General features: G+C 37.9%; 1 protein-coding gene across 1 annotated transcript in view; it reads right to left on the reverse strand.

The window, feature by feature from the left end:
* DMD (dystrophin) overlaps positions 1-19848 on the reverse strand; it is a 2070581-nt gene that overhangs the window by 1627700 nt on the left and 423033 nt on the right. The window contains exons 5-6 of the mRNA XM_034649821.1: positions 10453-10545; positions 2774-2946 (exon numbers count right to left, since the gene is read on the reverse strand). Coding sequence (XP_034505712.1) covers positions 2774-2946; positions 10453-10545 — 266 coding nt within the window. The remainder of the gene's footprint in view (positions 1-2773; positions 2947-10452; positions 10546-19848) is intronic.

Here is a 19848-nt window from a genome sequence, read left to right on the forward strand (position 1 = left end):
CAAGGTATACCAAGACCACTTAAAGTAAAGCAGACAACAATTTTAAGAATGAAATGATCAGGAGCGCCTGGGTAGCTCAGTCAGTTAAGCATCTGCCTTCGACTCAGGTCATTTCAGGGTCCTGGGAATCAAGACCCGCATCGCATCGGGCTCTCTGCTCAGCAGGGAGTCTGTTTCTCCCTCTGTTGTGTTCTCTCTCAAATAAATTCTTTAAAAAAACTATTAAAAAGAATGAAATGATTATAGTAATCAAATTAGGAAATGGGGATAAGAGATAATATTTGTGGGCTTCATATCAAGGAGTAAATCGATCTACTGTCAGACACCAATGATTCAGGAAATAAAAATACATAATGATGAAAACCATGAGAAAGAATAAAAGAAAGTGCTGACAGTAACCACTTGTAGGAAGTAGACAGTGATGGGGTGGGGTTGGGGTCATGAAGACACATTCTGTTTTGTTTTTTCCTTTGCACCCGCCATGTCTCACTTTCTTTTAACCACACGCTATGTTATCTCTATGGTAATAAATTAAAATGAAGAATTAGGAAGATAATTTACTTTTAATGTTATCCTTATTGCCACTTATCACATACTTTGAGCTATTTCCAGCCACTTATCATGAAGTTTTCCTACAAAAGTAGAATTTGGCTTCCTTTTAACTGCACTGAAGTCGACTTTGTGTTCCAATATAATACTTCTAATTTCCTACATATTAAGATAAAATTTAGCCTTAAATAGATATAAAGCCAGCAATATCCTAATCTTTGGCAAGGCTCTTTGTCAATCCCTATGCTTTATGTGAAGTGCATGCCTCTGTTCTATATAGCTTAGTCACTCAATTATTGAAATCAGAACACCTTATGACATTCCTAAGTGTACCAGTGACAATCACCTTGGAACAAAAAGTTCAAAGCATTTTTTTCCTTTAAATAAACAATATGAACATCTGTCAAAGACAAAAAGAAGAGGGAGATGATTCATGAAAGAGCATTATCAACTGTGAGAAACCTCTTGAAAAGTAACTATGTTATGTATGAAAAGGTAGTTACTGATGATTCATTCAATATGACAGGAGAGAAGATATAAACGATATTCTGAGAGAGAGAGCGGGTCAGGGACAGACGCAGCAGGGCAATCTAGAAATGTTTACTGTACTACAAATATATTCAGAAATCATGAAATATAATATTAACAAATGTAGTGTGTGAACATGCTGGCAAGACTGAAGCCTACCACTTGAAAAGAAAATGCTAAAGAGCCAACAAGGACCGCATAACCTGATCCTCGATATTTCTGTTCATCTGCAAACGTGTACATGAACACCAAGATCAATATGTTCAGGCCCTTACTGTGAAGCATGTGGCTGCATAAATCAGCACTGACTTATAATGCAGAACGAATGCCTCTATTCCTTCTCATCTGGCTGTATTGAAGCTGTGCAGTATTTTTCTTCGTGTCATACTTAGGAAAAACAACGTGTTAACACTGCTTAACGTGCCAAATGAGTGTGAGCTTGCCTCCTTTTGAAAATCAGGTTGCTGAGTCATTCACCTGGAAACTCAGTCTGGATGGGGTTAATTAAATCCAGCTGGAGCAAGACACCTGACAAAGCTGCTTATTGAGAGAGCATTTGTTCTTGGATTGAGCTTTAGCATGAAGAAAATTTATATTCTGGACTTTTCTAGAAACAAGACCGGCATAGGGAAATGGGAGACTCGTCAAAAAAAGAAAGATCAAAGTGAGAAAAGATAAGCTGCATTGAAAATCAGGGCAGAAGCAGTCCAGTGGCATTTCAAACATAGTTAATAAGGCAATGTATTTGACTCTGGGGATTGGGCTGGATAAAAGAGATGGGTAACAAGAAAACCAAAGCAGATATTCCTTAGAGTGAATGTATTATACATAGAATATACATTTATATATTACATATAATATAAACGAATCCCATGTTGTTTTGCTTTTTCTTGAACTGTTAATAATTCATTTACTAAGCTTCTTTATACAAGAAAAAGCAAACTATTTTGTTATCCTAGAAAATATGATAGTGTATAGAATACTTAGTTAAGAACATTTGGTTCTCTGTATCACAATGAGTTCTTTTTATGAAGATCCACAAAACTCTCTTTCAGCACTTTACAGCAATTGCTCTACTGTTCAGCGCAATTGTTTCTTTTGATATTCTAAGCACTGAGTCATAGAATTAATTGTGGTCTGCTCTTTGCCTTGGTTGCTAAGATGCTCAGAGCCTCTTTTAATCCCGAAATATAAAAAAAAATTACACAGGGCCTTATTTGCTATCTAAGTGTGTATCTGACAAGAGAAAGGTTTCTTTTTCACATTATTAATCGGATGATAGTAATTAATTTTGCTACAGCCACTCACATGAGATTTGGAACCGTTTTAGCTCTATTGTTTAGGCCCCTACTAACACATCATTTGTTTAGAAAGACCAACTCCATTCTTAGCCAAGTTAGAATATAACCTTGATTTTCTGGCAGAGTCTCGAGTTCAAACATGCGGGTCCCCTCCCCCTCCCACCATAACCACATTCATGCTCCAGGATTTTAATATTTCAACGATGAAATGATACATCACATAAAAAAAGAGGATATTCTTATTCGGTGCATTCCAATGGATAGTCAGATCAATATGGTTAAATACATAACGTGTTACATAGTAAGAAATGAGCTGGAACCACACTCGAAAAAAAATAATCAGTCTCTAAATCAATACTTATAAAAATTAGTCAATATCTCAGTAGTCTCCTTACCTATGACTGTGGATGAGAGCGTTCAAAGCCAGACCATCAGACCAGCTGGTGGTGAAGTTAATGATATTAACCTGTGGATAATTACGAGTTGATTGTCGGACCCAGCTCAGGAGAATCTTTTCACTGTTGGTTTGTTGCAATCCAGCCATGATATTTTTCATCACATTTTTGACCTACATGTGGAAAGAAATTTTCACAAGAAAATGCATCCCCTGAACAAGAACCACACAAACTTAAATTCAAATGTCCTAATCTTCAGTAATAGAAATTTTAGAATCAATTAGTAATGAGAAATAATAGATTCTACCAGGGCGGAGTCCATTCCAATTAGTTAGGAATCTATTCTGATTGGTTGGTGTCACAATACACCATTTATTGTACACGTTTAATATCACTCCTGGATTCTGCCACTTTAAACTATTAATTTTGTGCTTTTAAAATTGCTCATCTTCTAACTCTCAATATACTACAGAAGAGTGCACAACAATATCAGACTTGTTATTAACCAAGGACTCAATTTTAGTGTTTTTAGGACAGAAAGAATGGCATAGTGGCTAAGAGAATGAGCTTACTTTATTTAAACCTAGGTTCAAATTTTGCCTTTGCTATTAACAAATTGTGTTAATTGGGCCATTTAATGTTTTTTAGGCCTCTGTTTCTTATACATACAAGGTTGTTTTAATAATCAAAGGACAACTATAGTAAAATCCCTAGGTTTATACTATAGCTTAAAATAATGCAAATTATGTTTACTGACCAAAATGGAAAAAACCAGAAGAATGAGTTTGCCTAAAGAATCAACAAAAGTATTTATCCCTAAAAGCTGTGAATGTATCGCCTTGAGTTTTTATGTTCGCATGTTGTTGTTTTGTAGTTAGTCTGGTTTAATTTGTTACAGCTTTTTTCAGGAAAAAGCTTCACATGCAAGAGAAGAACAAAGGTGTCAAATGCCCAAAACATGGGTCCAGAACTCTGGCTCGTTTATGAAGCCTCTTTGGTCACAGGAAAGGCCATTTAAGAAGCTGCTTTTTGTATGAAAAAAAATAGGTTACAAAATCCCATTTAAGGTACATACATAGCATAAGTCCTTAGATGAACACAGAAGGCACATCTTACCTCTCCAGAGGTGGTGACAGACCTGCTCTGGTGTCTAGAAGCACAATACTGGTGGCCCCCAGGAGGAAAAGGGTGTTTGGCTGGGCCTGCCCAGTGACCCGGGAGGCTGTCACTGTTATTTCATGGTGTTCTTGATATTTTGGACCTGATAAACTAATCTATGAGCTTTTCTTTGAAACAGTCTTAGACTGAGAAGAGTCATGTCACCTGAAGAAGACCTGGTCTCCAAAAATGTGAGGTGTCGGTTACGGTCATGGAGACCCACTCTCTCCTAGATGACAGGGCAAAGGTCAGTTTTCTCCCTGCCTCAAGAACGAAGAGGGACCTGGTACTCTCTGAACAAAAGAATCTTGGAAGGATCATTCTCCCAAAGTGCCTGGTATGCGCAGGGGCACCAAACGCAGACAAAACCGCTGGGGCCTGGAGTGTTGTCTTACTGGTCCTTTTGCACCCCCACCTACCTTCCTCCTGCAGCACAAAATGCTTCCTGTGACAGGGTAACAGGCTCTACCTGCTTTGCCCCTCATGCTTGTTTTCGGCAGAGAGGTTAAGGGCTTACAGCTATGCAGCAGACGTAGGGAGAAGGGTAGGAACATTCAAGATGCCCTCACACGCAGAGTGCTTAGGCGGTGCGAGGCCAACTGGTGTCGTTTTGTGTAGTCACCGTGGGGCTGTGCAGCCAGGCCACTCTGTCCACAACTTCCACCGCTGCTCTTCGAGACGTTCCAGCCCCCATCCCAGCACACACTGTCCCCTGGCCACACTCCAGCCACAGGGGGCAGGACTGCTGGCCTGTGTGGCTCAGCTTGCCTGGGCACTGGCAGGACTTCAGTCAGAGTCGGGAGTCCACACTTTTCTTCAGCCTTTCTGGCCATCGCCTGCAGTGTCTCCTCGTCTGAGGACTCTGGCCCCGTCGTTAAAGATCACGTAGAAGCCCCTTGCAAGCAGGATGGCGGCAAAGAAGCCGGGGCCCTGGCTGCCCTGAAAGCCCCGTCCGAGGATTTGGGGACAGCTGCAAGGGAGATGGCCAGGTCGACGAGGACCGCCGTGACACTGCGTAGGAAGTCCATCGTGGGCTAGCAGGGCATCAGCCAACCGGAGTGAGAGAGGGCCTGCAGAGTGCCTGCCGCAGGGCCGCAGGCCGGAGGGCAACTGCTGAAGACGCCACACAGAAGACCAGGACTGGCCCAGCCCCAGCAGGAGGCAGTCTTTGGGCGAGCGGAGGACGGCGCGCAGACGGGGGGCGGAGCCGGGCCGCCCACGAGGCTCGGGTCTGGTTTCCGGTCGGGTCCGGTCGGGGTCAGGATCTGGGTCTGCGGGCCATAAAGCTCCGCCTCCCTCCTTCTCTTCCCGGAAGTCAGAAGAGAAGTGGAAACCCAGACCACCGGGAAGGAGAAAAAGGCCAGACCCTTGCTTTTATTTTTGTTAGTTTCTGAACGTTTGATTCTCTCCTAGACTTTGTGCAAATGCTGTATTTCATTCTTCTAACTAATCTGATGCAGAAATCCGTTCTAAACATTTCTCTAGGTTTCAAGAATGCAGTGACACCACATTATAGAACAAACTGTTTACATATTCTAGTAAAAGCCTAATTACTAGGCTACTTTTTAAATATAAGTCAGGCCCCTGACTTCCTGAAGGAAGTATATAAGTCAATGTGACGAGTTTTTACCACCAAGGGCATTCTTTCTGGAAAGTGTAAGGTCCATATACTACCAACATTTGATCAGATGATGAATATTTATCATGTATTCTAAATATGACATTTTATTTTGCTTCTTCATCCATGTAGAAGTTAACAAAGGCCTCAGGGGAAAATACATATTTGAACATCTCCAATGTTAGTCATTCTTTTATGAAAGAGTCAATGCAAATTTTAGGATAGGCTGTTCAATCTAACTTTAAAATACTTGAAAAGGATTTGAGATGATGCCTTGTAAATGTAATGATTTGAAGATGTAAAATCTGCATATATTTATCACCATCCCTTGATAGCTAAATCTATTATTTAGAGGCAGATTATCCAGTTTTTTAATTCCTTCCCGACCTGCTTAGTCACTCAGTGAATAAGTAGTTTGAATAGTTATATAAGATACATCATTTTTCTCATCATATTCTAAAGTTATAAGGTGCACAATCTCCATGCACAATGATTGCAAGACATGGACTTTTGTGTCCTGTGCTGAACCAGGGCCGGACTCAGCACCTACTGGCTCAGTGCTGGTGATTTGCACTGATCGGGCAACCCTCCCAGGATGAATGGGGTTCATTTGTGAAATGCTTGGCCAGACTGTCCTCTATGCACATAATGTTAAAGGGCAACACAGTATTCAACCCAAAACTCCTTTAGCATCATTATGTCATTAATTCAGCTTATCAGCCTCAGCCTCACTGGTATTGCTTCTTCTATTTGGGTATAAATGTTGCTAAGAAAAATAATAATAATAAAGGGCAATGTAAGATAATCAGTTCTTTTTCCTACCTAAAAGACAATTACTGAGAAATCTTTATTAAGGACCAACCTTCGGTCAGACACTGAGCTGGTCCTAAGGTGAGTCTTAAAGCAGAAAAATTTCCCACTCTTTGGGCTTACAGTCCTTAAGGGAGATAATCAGTTTAAACAAATGTGTGTGTGTGTGCATACAGCTATACGTCTGTTTTTAAAAGGAAAAAGTTGAAATGTCTTTGAGCAGTGATTTCAAAAAATGACTAGGAGTTAACTGGGCAAAGAAGGTATGATGGACATGGAGATGGGGCACCAAGATTGCCCTCCAAGTAAGGGCTTGTTGCGGCAGCTGTCACAGCCCGCAGTTTTAAGTCCTCTCAGGGACTGCCTGAGTTGTAGTCATGTCACCTAAGGTCAAGCCCTTCCTAGGGCAGCCCACACCTAGAGACTGATGAAGGGAAATGGTATAAAGACTCAGCCATGTCAGCCCCACTGAGAACAACACGGAAGGGCTATTCTAGCTCCCAGTTTCCCCTGTGGGGTTGCAAACAGCCCTTGCTGGGAGCGGGGAGGGTACATCACAGCTCCAGTGCTTCTCACTCCACTTACTGTCTCCCTTCCTCAAGTGCTCATCCCAAAGGTGTGCCTTAATGAATGTCCTGCCGCTAAATTCAGCGTCTACTTCCCACAATCCATCCTGTGCTGACAAGGAGCCGTGGTGGAGGGGTAGGAATAGAGAGGGGTAGGGATAGTTTTCTACAAGGGAAGGAAGGTGTGTGTGAAGAAAACTAGAGACAAGAACTATCTTGCATACAAGGCATTAGGTAGGCAGGAGTTTACAGCAAGGGCTTTCAGCAGTGCCAAAACCATCTTTCTCCTGTATGATGGGCAAATAATAAATAAACAAACATTGCCGTGTAAAGTAGCCCTGGATTTGAGTGTTTCCTTTGACCTGGCCAGCAAAGGTGGGGACCTGACCTCAGATAGCACACCGCTGTTAGCAGGATATGTTTGTATCTCCAGCTGGTTGTCAGAACCAAGCTGACCACCCTAAAAAGGAAGGTTTGCACTTAGAAGGAAGAAAAAGATGCCAAACACACGTTGTCTACTTCACAATTTTGTTCCAAGCTGCTTATTCCTCAATAGAGGCATTATTTTTCAGGCTAACAATTTTATTTACATGGAAACTGGGAAAACAGTGACAGGAAAGATAGGGTACGCATTCCTGAGCTTTTACAAGTTCAAAGAGAAGTCCTCCGTGGCACTATTAATAACATAGTATGTAGCACTGGAACAAAAGATTCACATCTTTCCATTTTTTAATGTCATTCTCAATCTGATAGATCCGGAAAGTACATTAGGTTGGCCAGAGTGTCCTTTAATCTCTGCTGAAATTCAAGGGCTTCTTTGACCACTTAAGGGGAAGGCAAATATGTACTCTCAGTGAAAATACCTCTTGGGATTCATTGGGTTATGATGAGGAGTATTGAGCAGGAGGAACTTTTGTAAGTGTGTTTAGTAGTTTTAAGAGAACCAAGCAGGGTGATAGAAGAGAGATAAGATAAGGAGGCAGAGGCTGAGAAGAGTTTACACCCTTGCAATCACAAGGATATGGTGATTCAAGGACATACATGTGAAAGAACAGACTATAAGAAAGGTCTCAGACAAGGAAAGAGTGCAAAAGCATTCCTTCTGTTGTTCCGGAATGTGAAAGCCCCTCCACATGCTAATTATAAAAAATGAGCAAGCTCACAAACAAATGAAAAAAACATCAGGGTAGTTTTGAAACTCTATATTGCAGTGAGTGGAAACGGAAAGGGTTTCGAGAAAATAAAAAAAAAGTGTGAGATCATATGAGAGACAGTTTGAATGAAAAATACAATTAAAATAGCCTTTTGGGACTCTAGGCATGCCTAACTTCTGCTGGCTTTGTCATGAACAACATATATGCAACTTTAATGTCTTCTGAAAGATGGGGTCCCTCCATGAAACATCTGTTACCAGGCCATAAGATAAATACAATGGATAGTCCATTAGAAACTTCTGTAACAATTTTAGAAGGTCCTACATACATCTGCCGAGTTTAATGATAAAATGGCTTAGGTTTTCTGTGTCTTTTTAGTTCATTTATGTAATGCTTCAGTGTTACTGTAATTGTAATGTAATACAATGGAAAAGAGGAAAAAACTGTCCTTTCGTCGAGACAGTTTGGAAAGTACTGAGCAACAGAAGTAAACCAGTTTTAGGGGGGGGGCCCTATGCTGCCTTGCTTGTTCTATTTGACAGCATCACTATATGGAAAAGGCCCAGAATTGGGACTCCCGGGTTCATTCAAGGTTCTCATGGTCTATTTTCTGTCGTCATCCACTATACTGTCCTCTATCTCTTCCCATATTGCTGTGAAACGGGATTGAGCCTATTCAGAGTGTTTAGAATAAAAGGATATGGGGGTCAGTTGGGTCAGTATGGGGGCCAATTCAACTGCTGAGTTGACTAGGTATACCTCTGGTCTACACACTGACTCTGAGCAGGAGCAAAGTACAATTCAAGTTAAGTCAACACTACTAAATGAAGTAGTGATACTTGCTACAATAAGGATGAACCTCAAAGATTATGTTCATTGAAAGAAACTAGATAAAAAAGAACACTTATTTTATATCATTTCATGGATATGAAATGTCCAAAAAGGTAGACATAGTAACAGAAAATAGATAAATGATTGCCCAGGGCTGGGGTTGGAGTGGGGAGTGACCATAAATAGGCATACGATTGTTTTTAGGTTGGTGGAAGTGTGCTAAAATTAGATTGTTTTCATGGTTGTACAGCCCTGTAAAAATCCAAAAATCTGGGGCGCCTGGGTGGCACAGCGGTTAAGCGTCTGCCTTCGGCTCAGGGCATGATCCCAGCATTATGGGATCGAGCCCCACATCAGGCTCCTCTGCTATGAGCCTGCTTCTTCCTCTCCCACTCCCCCTGCTTGTGTTCCCTCTCTCGCTGGCTGTCTCTCTCTCTCTGTCAAATAAATAAATAAAATCTTTAAAAAAAAAATCCAAAAATCTTTGATGGATTGGGGGGAAAACTGTTCCTTACTCAAAATAATTGGAGAACCCCTGGGCAAGAGAACTAAACCAGCTGATACACCTTGAATTTTATACTTAGAATGGGTAAATTTATAATATATAAATTACATATCAAAAAATTTGTTTTATGAAAAACTAATCACTGATAGTAAAAAAGCAGACATACCAATTTTCCTCCACATTTTTAAAATATGAGTAGAAAACTCCAAGCAATCAAAATTATTCATATGATACACCTGTAGTGACAATGGTATGGTACACTGAGTGCCTTACAGATAATCTCTCGTTTAAGCCTGACAAGAAATATATGTGTTAATTATTATTTTTTTCTCTTTTGACAATGAGGGAATTATGGCCCAGAAACAGATTGCCTTATACCCAATGTCACTACAAAATGGTAAATGGGCGAGTTGAAATTTAAGTTCATGTAGGTCTGACTGGAAAAATGTATGCTCTTTTCACTAAATCAAATGACCTTTGATCTGTTTTGCAGAGGTCCAGTAAGTATAGACATTCAGAAAACCCTATGCTGAGTGTTCAGAAAAAAATGCAATTCCCAAATCAGATTATGAAGTTAGTTTGTGTGTAATATAACATATATATAGATAATCATATCCCACCAATCTTTTGTTGGCATTAATTTATATGGAGAATACAAAAGATTCATTCATTTGGTAGTGATTAACAGTTTTTACAAAACTATGTAGATTCGCGTATAGGCGAGTTATAGAAGACACATATTTGTGAAAAATATTTTTATTAACCTATTGATGAGATTTGTCTTTTTTGGCTCATCTCCACACATGGAAATAAAGTTTAGAAAAATATTCCTGCAAATGTTCTAGAACCTGTTTTATAATCTGCTGATCCTTCACATTTCAAATGACATCAGTTGTGCCAATTTAAAAGGCAGTGTTATGGAGATGGGCTTTGTATTGCCAGAGGTATACATGTTTGCTTTGCAGGTCAAGGGTAAGAATGAAAGGAAGGATCAGCAAGATTTTACACAAAAAGGAAACGTTCATCAGGATTCTTACCTGCCAGTGGAGGATTATATTCCAAATCAAACCAAGAGTCAGTTTGTGATTTCCATCTACTATGTCAGTGCTTCCAATATTCACTAAATCAACCTGTAAAAGATAAAGAGAAAACATTTGAAGGAAAGAGACAAAATGTCTATTTGGAAAGAAAACAAAATGCGAAGATAATTGCATTTAGCTATTTTCAGAGCCTAAGCAGTATTGCAGCTTTTAAAAAATAATCTAAAAATGAAACAAAATGCATTTGTAAATGCACTCTCTTTCACAAACAAGTGCCCCCGAACACATTTGCAAAGAGATAGGAAATAAATGTACTTTTAGTACATAAATAGATTACCACAGATTAAAGAGGCCAATCAGAATATCTTCAAATAAAACGTTTAACAATGATAACTCATAAAGGATGCCCAAAATTAATATGTGCTTCCTAATACAAAATTGAAACTCAATAAAAAGAAATTTCATCAGTCCTTTAATCTTGCTCAAAGGAGTGCTATTATAATTAGGAGTAACTGCATTTGACTTAAATGCCCTTGCTTTAGAAACAGGTATTAGAACTCTAGTAAATAATGGAGCTATGGTGAGCTCTCCTCTCTCTATCTAGGACTCAGTTTGGGAATCAAAATCTGGCAGGGTTTTGTTTTGTTTTGTTTTGTTTTGTTTTGTTTTGTTTTGTTTTAAGGCAAATCCTATCTCCTGTCCTTTATGTTTCTAATATTTTTAGGTGGAGTCAGATTAAACATAAGCATCAGGCAAGTAGGTGCATGAAAAGATGCTCAACATTATTAGCCATTAGGAAAATGCAAATTATAATCACAATGAGCTAGCACTGCACACTTATCACAATGGCTAAAATTTTAAAATAGTGACAACATCAAATGCCAGTGAGGATACGGACAAACAGGATCATTCATGCATGACTGGGGGAAATGTAAATCGTACAGGCACTCTGGAAAACATTTTGGCACTTCCTTGCAAAACTCAGCGTGGGCTTAGCATACAATCCAGCAGTTGGGCTCTTGGGCATTTACCCCAAAGCAATGGAAACTTATATTTATACAAAACCCTATGTGTATGTGTTTGTATCAACTTTATTTGTAACAGTCAAACACAGTCATCTGGGAGAACAGCCCACGTACCCTTCCAGGGTGAACGGTTAAACAAGCTGTGCTACATCCATACCATGGAATCCCCCTCTACAATGAAAATGAACAAACTATTGATACACGAAGCAACTTGGGTTAATCTGATGGGAATTATGCTAAATTGAAAAAACGAAGCCAATCTCAAAGGGTTGCATATAGTATGGATTAAATATAACAGTTTCAAATAAACAAAGTTCTAGAAATGGAGAACAGGGTAGCAACTGCCAGAGGTCAGAGATCAGGATGAGTGAGTGGGGTAGGTGGATGTGGTTGTAAAAGGGTAGCATGAGGGACCCCTGGGTGGCTCAGCCGGTTACGTGTCTGCCTTCTGCTCAGGTCATGATCGTGGAGTCCCAGCATTGAGCCCCACATCGGGATCCCTGCTCAGCGGGGAATCTGCCTCTTCCTCTGCCCCACACCCAGCTCAAGCTCTCTCTCTCTCTCTCTCTCTCACTCACTCTCTCACTCTCTCTCAAATAAATAAATAAAAACTTTAAAAATAAAAAAAAATAAAATAAAAGGACAGCTTGAGGGATCCTTGTGGTGAGGATCTGTTCTGCATCTTGTCTGTGATGAGGGATACACGCATGTACGTGTGTGGTAATGTACATAAATAAAAACACCTGTGCGTGCACTCATGAGTGCAAGTTAAACTCAGGAAATATGAATACTTTTGGTGGCTTATATCAATGTCGATGTGTGTAGTGATATCATCCTATAGTTTTACAGTATATTACCACTGGGGTAAAGCTTGGCTAAAGGTACACAGGATCTCTCAGTATTATTGCTTACAACTACATGAGAATTTATAATTATCTCAAAATAAAAAGGTTAACTAAAAAATGGTCATCTAGGGATACTTTAACAGGAGAAAACGTCACAATAAAGCAAATAGGCACCTTCAGATTAAGGTCTAGAGTGGGTGTGAAACTGTCAGAGCAGGAGTGAGGGTTAAGAAGCAACTCAGATTTCTTTCCCTATTTACTCTCTTTGGCTCACTGATCCCTTTGGTTGAATTTCTTTTGGTTGCCTCAGGGATCCTGCCATTTTGTCTTGTCCTGAGGGCAGTAACCTGAGAGAACTGCCCACTCTCCATCCTCCCATGGATAGCTTCTTTAAAAAGCCAAGAGTCATTTTGATTACACCTTTCATCTTCTCAGGCTCCAAACCCTTACTGTTCAATGTGTCACTCCAATCTGTCTTCCCCGTTTGTTTCTTCCTTCAGCAAGATGGGTTCACCATTCTCTCACTCAATGGTAAATTATATTCCTTATCATTCATCTTAATTTTCTAAATATTACAACTTGAAAATATGAAGCTATCTGGGAAATTCAGGTGAAAACAATAAAAAAGGCTACCCTTTGGTATAATTGTCAAATCACTCCCAATTACTCCTCCTATAAACTTACTTACGATAATCAAATACTCAAATTTATTTTTGCATCCCAACTATATAAATATTATTGGTGTGTTGGATAAAAACAAATGAAAAATACAGATAATAATGTAGAATCATTTGAACAAGGATAGATCAAGATACAAGCCCACAGTTGAATTCCACGTATATTTTATAGTAATGGATATTACTGAGCTATGCAATAGATTAGATGTGAGGATTGGTACCATAAAGACTTTACAGAGAAGTCAGCCTGAAGTAGTATGCAAATAGACATTTCACTAAGGCTCGGTTGAGGAGTGGATAAATGGAAGTCCTGAAAACTGGTTAACATGAAAGACTTTTACTTCCTTGGTTAGAGGAAAGTCAAGGTGATACTGCCATTATAAGATATTACATGTCTACTTAATTCTGCAACGCAGATGCTTTTGTTGTACACTGGAAATTCAGGAATATCCCATGCAAATTCTCCCTAATTCAGTATGCTGTAGTTAATTTGAATATTTCAAATTACCAAGCATTCACATGAATTTGTCCTACATAGGCAGATAATAATTTGCTATGATATTTTCGTTTTAATTGCACAAAGTAGAATACAATAAGTTTCTAGAATTAATTAGGGAAATAAAAAATAGAGTTCCCCGGGGAGATAAATAACTCAAGAACAAGAAAGCACCGAGATCTACATTTCACTTGGAGATTCCTTATGTGGCAGTAAAGGAAGGAGCTCCTCCATATAGAAAAGCTACTATAAAGTTATCAATCGATTCACTGATGCATACATTCAACAAATACATTTTGGCTATATGTCAGGCACTGATGTACTTAGAGCACAAAAGAGAAAAATGTTCCTGCTTTCTGGAACTTAACTGTAGTAAGAATGATAATCAGACCATATGTTGTTGAAAATTCAGTTATTTTAATGGAGAGGATGTGATTTTTTGGGAGATAGACCTATCCTGGGGAAATCAGTGCTGGTACTTATGTATGGACTTGCCATAAGGATCATTCTGGGGAGACTTAAAGCAAGCAACAGGCTTGCCTCTATCCACTTTCATAAGCCTTCTCACAATATCAGCAGGGAGACAGCTCCACTTTTTCTTTATCCTCATAAAATCCCTCCTAAGATCCAATCTCTCTTATGTCCAGGTACTGTGCTGAGCTTTAAATAAAGAAAAAGGCCCCTAATGTCAAAAAAGTTCATAACCTAATAGCAGGCCACATAATAAAAACTAATTAAAATTAAGTAGTATCTAGAAATTCCACTTCTAGATATATCCCCAAAAGAACTGCAAGCAGGGACTTGAACAGATATCTGTATACCAATGTTCATAGCAGGGTTACTCACAATAGCCAAAAGGTGAAAACAACCCTAATGTCCATTGACAGATGAATGGACAAGCAAAAATGTGGTATATACATACAATGAAATATTATTCTGCCTTAAAAAGGAAGGAAATTCTGACAAATGCTACAACGTAGATGAACTTTGAAAACATTATGCTAAGACTAGCCAGACAGAAAATGAGAAATATTATATGATTCCACTTATATCTGGTGCCTAGAAAAGTCAAATGTATAGAGAAATAAAGTAGAATAGAACTTACCAGGGGCTAGAGAAAAGGGGAATGGGAAGTTATTGTTTAATGGGTAAGAGTTTCAGTTTGGGATGATGAAAAAGTTTTGGAGATGAATAGTGTTGATAGGTGAATACCAGTGGAAATGTACTTAATGCCACTGAAGTGTATAGTTAAAAAGTTAATTTATGTGGTAAATATATGGGGATGGGGTAAAGGATATTGCCTGATTGAGAATTAGAAGTATTGTGCTCAGGGACAGTGTGGCATGGGGTGAAGTTGTTCACCAATCTGGGACAGGATTATGAAGAATCTTTAAAACCTAATTCAGACAAGGAACTGACTGGTAGAGAGGAGTTAATGAAGTAGACAATAGCAGCAGAAAATTTGTACAGATCTTGTCTGTTATAGGCCCTAAACCAAATAGCATAGATCAATTATAGATGTCTCATAAACTAATGCAAGGAAGCTTAAATTTTTGAAAAAGCTGTTGATCCCTTTTTCACAATTCTGAACTCTAACGAATGTGCATTTTTTAATAACATACCGCATCTTTCATTACAACTTTATAAGTAATGGGGTGATAACCACATAGCCATTTCTTTTGTCAAACTTCAATAAACAGCGGAGAATTAAATCTTAGTTTTGTGGAGATGGTCTGTAGACAGTTATAATAATGCAATCCAATTTACATAACTTTGTTGATTTAAAATTATATTTTGTTAGTTTACTTTTTTCTTGCCAGTATTACTCACTATATCATCAGATCCAATGGGGCACGGATCACCTCTATTTCATTGGTGGTCTTTGCCCTAGAGCATAATGGTAAATACCATGGTTTATAAGTGGTGTTTCACTCATATATTCTCTATTTCATATGCCTCAGGGGCTGGCTCTTATCACATTACAAATTAGTACCAGTCATCAATCCTTTCTAAAGGTCCAAAATTGATCAAGTCATGTTGCCATAAGGGGGTATTTTGTCCTCTTGTACTTGGGTTGTAAGAAAAACAAGCATAACCATTTTTTTGAGTGGCAAACGATATGCCAATCTTTGTGCTGTTGTCTATTTATATGTGTATATATAATCTACTTTTATTCTTTTTAGAAATATTTTATTGTTTTATATATATAGTCACATGAATATATTTTACACAAATGCATGAGTGAGATCTCACACATGCATCTCTCCCACTTTTCTTGAGGCCAATTTTCTTTTCAGTTTTGCTTGCCTCCCTTTCTTCCCCTGACTTCTTTCCTAATCTGACCTAAAAGATTTTCATATTTTCTCCCTATTCATATAATCACTGTATGTGTGAGTGTGCATGTGTGGTATCATAAAGGCACAAATATGCAGGGTTTTATATTCTTCCCAAAATGGCATATTATTCAGATTCTATTGAATATTGCTTTTACCAAACAATAATCCCTTTTATTCATTCATTTTAATGGCTGCATAATATTTCACAGTTTGAATGTATCCTAGAGTATTTAGACAGTCACATTAGTGGACATTAACTTTGTTTCTACACTCGTAATATTTGTTTTGTTTTGATTTGCCACTATATAATATTGCAATGGACATCTTGTACATACATCCTCAGATAACTGATGCTTTTATTGTTACAATAGCTATTCCCAGGAATGTATTTTCTAGATCAAACGTATACATATTTTTTTTTAAATTTTGGTAGGTTTTTCTTTTTTTCTTTTTATTTTTGAGAGAGAGAGAGAGTGAGTGAGCATGAGCAAGGGATGGGAGGGGGGCAGGGAGAAGCAGACTCCCTGCTGAGCAGGGAGCCTGATGCACTACTTGATCCAAGGATCCCGGGATTATGACCTGAGCCAAAGGCAGACACTTAACCGACTAAGCCACTCAGGCATTTTGGTAGGTTTTTCTTTATAAAAAAGGTTTTAGCATTTAATATTTTAACCAGTAACGTATGTGAGTAGCTCTTCCCTTCCCAGCAATAGATGTTTCTACTTTTTCATTTTGCCTGTCTGATGAGTAAAAAGATTTTGCATTAATTTATTTCCATGATTCCTACTTCATTTGGAATCCGTTTTTGTATGACTGATCATTACAATTTCATCTGTAAATTGTTAATATGGTTTGTTCATTTTTCTATAGGTAGTTTTCCTTCTTAATTTTAAGAGCTCTTTGCAACTAATAGCTAACATTTATTGAGTACTTGCCACATGTAAGACATGGTTTAATCAATTTTATATAGTTCGACAATCTAATTTTTATATTCATATTCATAAGTGAGATTGTCTTATACATTTATTGTTTAATTTTATGTTTATTGACTGTTGGCACTATGGTTATTCTGACGTCACAAAAGGAATTGCAGGGTTTTATCATCTTATATGCTTTGGAATACCTTAAAATATAGGAATTACTTATTCTTTAAGGATTAGGTTAAATTCACATGTGAGATTCCTGGTATATATTTCCATAGTAGATCTCTACTACTTATCAGTGTTTTCTGAGGTAAACAGTCTAGTTTAATTTTCTGCTATTCTTATGTCAATTTTAGTAATTTGCATTGTTCTAGGAGATCATCCATGTCCCAGATTTTTCAAAATTAATTTCACAGAATTGCTTGTAGTATTCTCTCAGTTCCTTCTGAATCTGTGGCAACACATCCTTTCTCATTACTAATCTTGTCTATTTTTCATTCTCTTCTTATTTTCTTTTGTTAGGATTAGAAGAGGTTTATCTCTTTTGTTGATCTATTCAAGGAGCTAGCTTTTGAACTCAATTCTACCTCTATTTTTCAGTCTTCTATTTTGAATTTGCTTTTCATTATTGTTTTCCTTTTTATAATCTCTTAAGATATATACTTATTTTATCTCTATCTTAGAAAACCCTTAAGCCTATAAGGTTCTCCCTGAATACAGCTTTCACTTTGCCCACATTATCAGAACAGTAAAAGTATGAGATAGTTACTATTTTATATACATTTTACCTAGAGGGAAACAGAATGTCAGAGGTACATGAATCTTTCACAGGATCAGATTTAAAACCAGGTCTGGATATGAGAGATAATTCCTTAATTAAATCTAGAGAATTCTTCATGAAGTGTTTTAATAGGCTCTATCTAAACTAATAAATATTGTACACCACCATGTAGACAAGGAATATTATTTGTTTGGGTTATTTTTGTCTCTCTTCAAATTACCAAAGACTATAAGAAATAACATAATAATCACTAAGGCTTTAGAAGAGGGAGGGGTATTTAGTCATGCCTCAAAGGGACAGTTCATGGTCTTTTTGTTACTATTGAATGCTTCATATTGACAGTCTAACCCATTTTGACTCTAAATTCTCATATGCTTGGTGTTTTTATAATGCTGTATTTCCTACTACATAGCTATGAATGATGTTGTTCTTATTTAAAAAAATCATTACTAGCTACTCTTTAATAATCATGTGCACAATGGCTTCTTTTAAATATCTTTCTAATATGTATTCTGTAGTTATATCTTTCAAGGATTCTCAGTCCAATTTCTAAATAACTATGGAAAGGAAAAACAAAAACTGAAATATGTTAAAATCTGTGTTACATGGGGACACCTGGGTGGCTCAGTCAGTTAAGCGTCTGCCTTCGGCTCAGGTTATGATCCCAGGTCCTGGGATTGAGTACCGCATGGGGCTCCTTGCTCAGCCAGGAGCTGCTTCCCCCTCTGCCTGCTGCTTGCCTGCTTGTGCTCTCTCTCTCTCTTTCTGACAAATAAATAAACCCTTTAAAAAATAAAATAAATTAAAAAATAAAATCTATGTTAATGAATAATTATGTATCTAGTAAGCAAAACAAAAAAACATTTATATGACATGTATGTTAATATATGGAATCAGTGCATGTGTGTGTGTGTGTGTGTGTGTGTGTATCAGTAATGTGACCAGCACTAGATAGCAGGAAATTCAATATTGAGGTCACAAAGGACACCCAAAGTTATGTTTTCCTGTTTTGCAGATGAGAGCATCTGATACTAACTGAATAAGTGTGAAAATTGATATTGTGTGTGAAAATTAAATAGCATGCATTGAATTTTTGCAGATACAAGTTCGCCTACACATGAAGATTGGCTTTATGAGTTCTTGAAAACAGGCCTAAGACTTTACTTATAAAGTAACATTAGATTCTGGCTCAGAGTTTTGCAGTATTCTCTGTGCAAGATGCTTTATTCAAACTTAATTTTAGAGGATAGAAAATTCTCACCATTTGTGTTGATGGAATGAGCACATGATGGAACCTTCTTATGGCAGTAATAGAATATTTAAATGTGAACTCTTGGGAAAATATCCCTTGAATCAGGATGCACAAACTACAAAAAAAAGGCACCGAGGAAGCCTAATGAATTAGCTTTTGAAATACAGTAGTCTACTGTTATCATGTGAGGACACAAACTAGAGGGAATTCCTTTTTTGTGCCCACACTAGTACTTAGACAAAAGCACCAGATTTTGTACAAAAATATCTATTTAGTAATTCTAAGGTTAATATATAAATATTTCAGAAATCAAAACCACAATGAGATACCACCTGACACCAGTCAGAATGGCTAAAATTAATAAATCAGGAAACAACAAATGTTGGCGAGGATGCAGAGAAAGGGGATCCCTCTTACACTGTTGGTGGGAATGCAAGCTGATGCAGTCACACTGGAAAACAGTATGGAGTTTCCTCAAAAAGTTAAAAATAGAACTACCCTATGACCCAGCAATTGCACTACTAGGTATTTACACAAAGGATACAAACATAGTGATTCGAAGGGGCAGCTGCACCCCAATGTTCATAGCAACAATGTCCACAATAGCCAAACTGTGGAAAGAGCCCAGATGTCCATTGACAGGTGAATGGATAAAGAGGTGAAATACATATAGATACAGATATAGATATAGAAATAGACAGGAATATTACTCAGCCATCAAAAAAATGAAGTCTTACCATTTGCAACAACATGCATGGAACTAGAGGGTATTATGCTAAGCAAAATAAGTCAATCAGAGAAAGACAAATATCGTATGATTTCACTCCTATGAGGAATTTAAGAAACAAAACATAGGAGAAGGGATGGAAAAATAAAATAAGATGAAATCAGAGAGGGAGACAAACCATAAGAGACTCTTAAGTATAGGAAACAAGCTGAGGGTTGCTGGAGGGGAGTTGGGTGGGGAGATGGGGTAACTGGATGATGGGCATTAAGGAGGGCACTTGATGGAATGAGTACTGGGTGTTATATGCAACTGATGAATCACTAAATTCTAC

This window comes from Ailuropoda melanoleuca, chromosome X (genome assembly GCF_002007445.2).
Source record: "Ailuropoda melanoleuca isolate Jingjing chromosome X, ASM200744v2, whole genome shotgun sequence".
Lineage (NCBI taxonomy): Eukaryota > Metazoa > Chordata > Mammalia > Carnivora > Ursidae > Ailuropoda > Ailuropoda melanoleuca.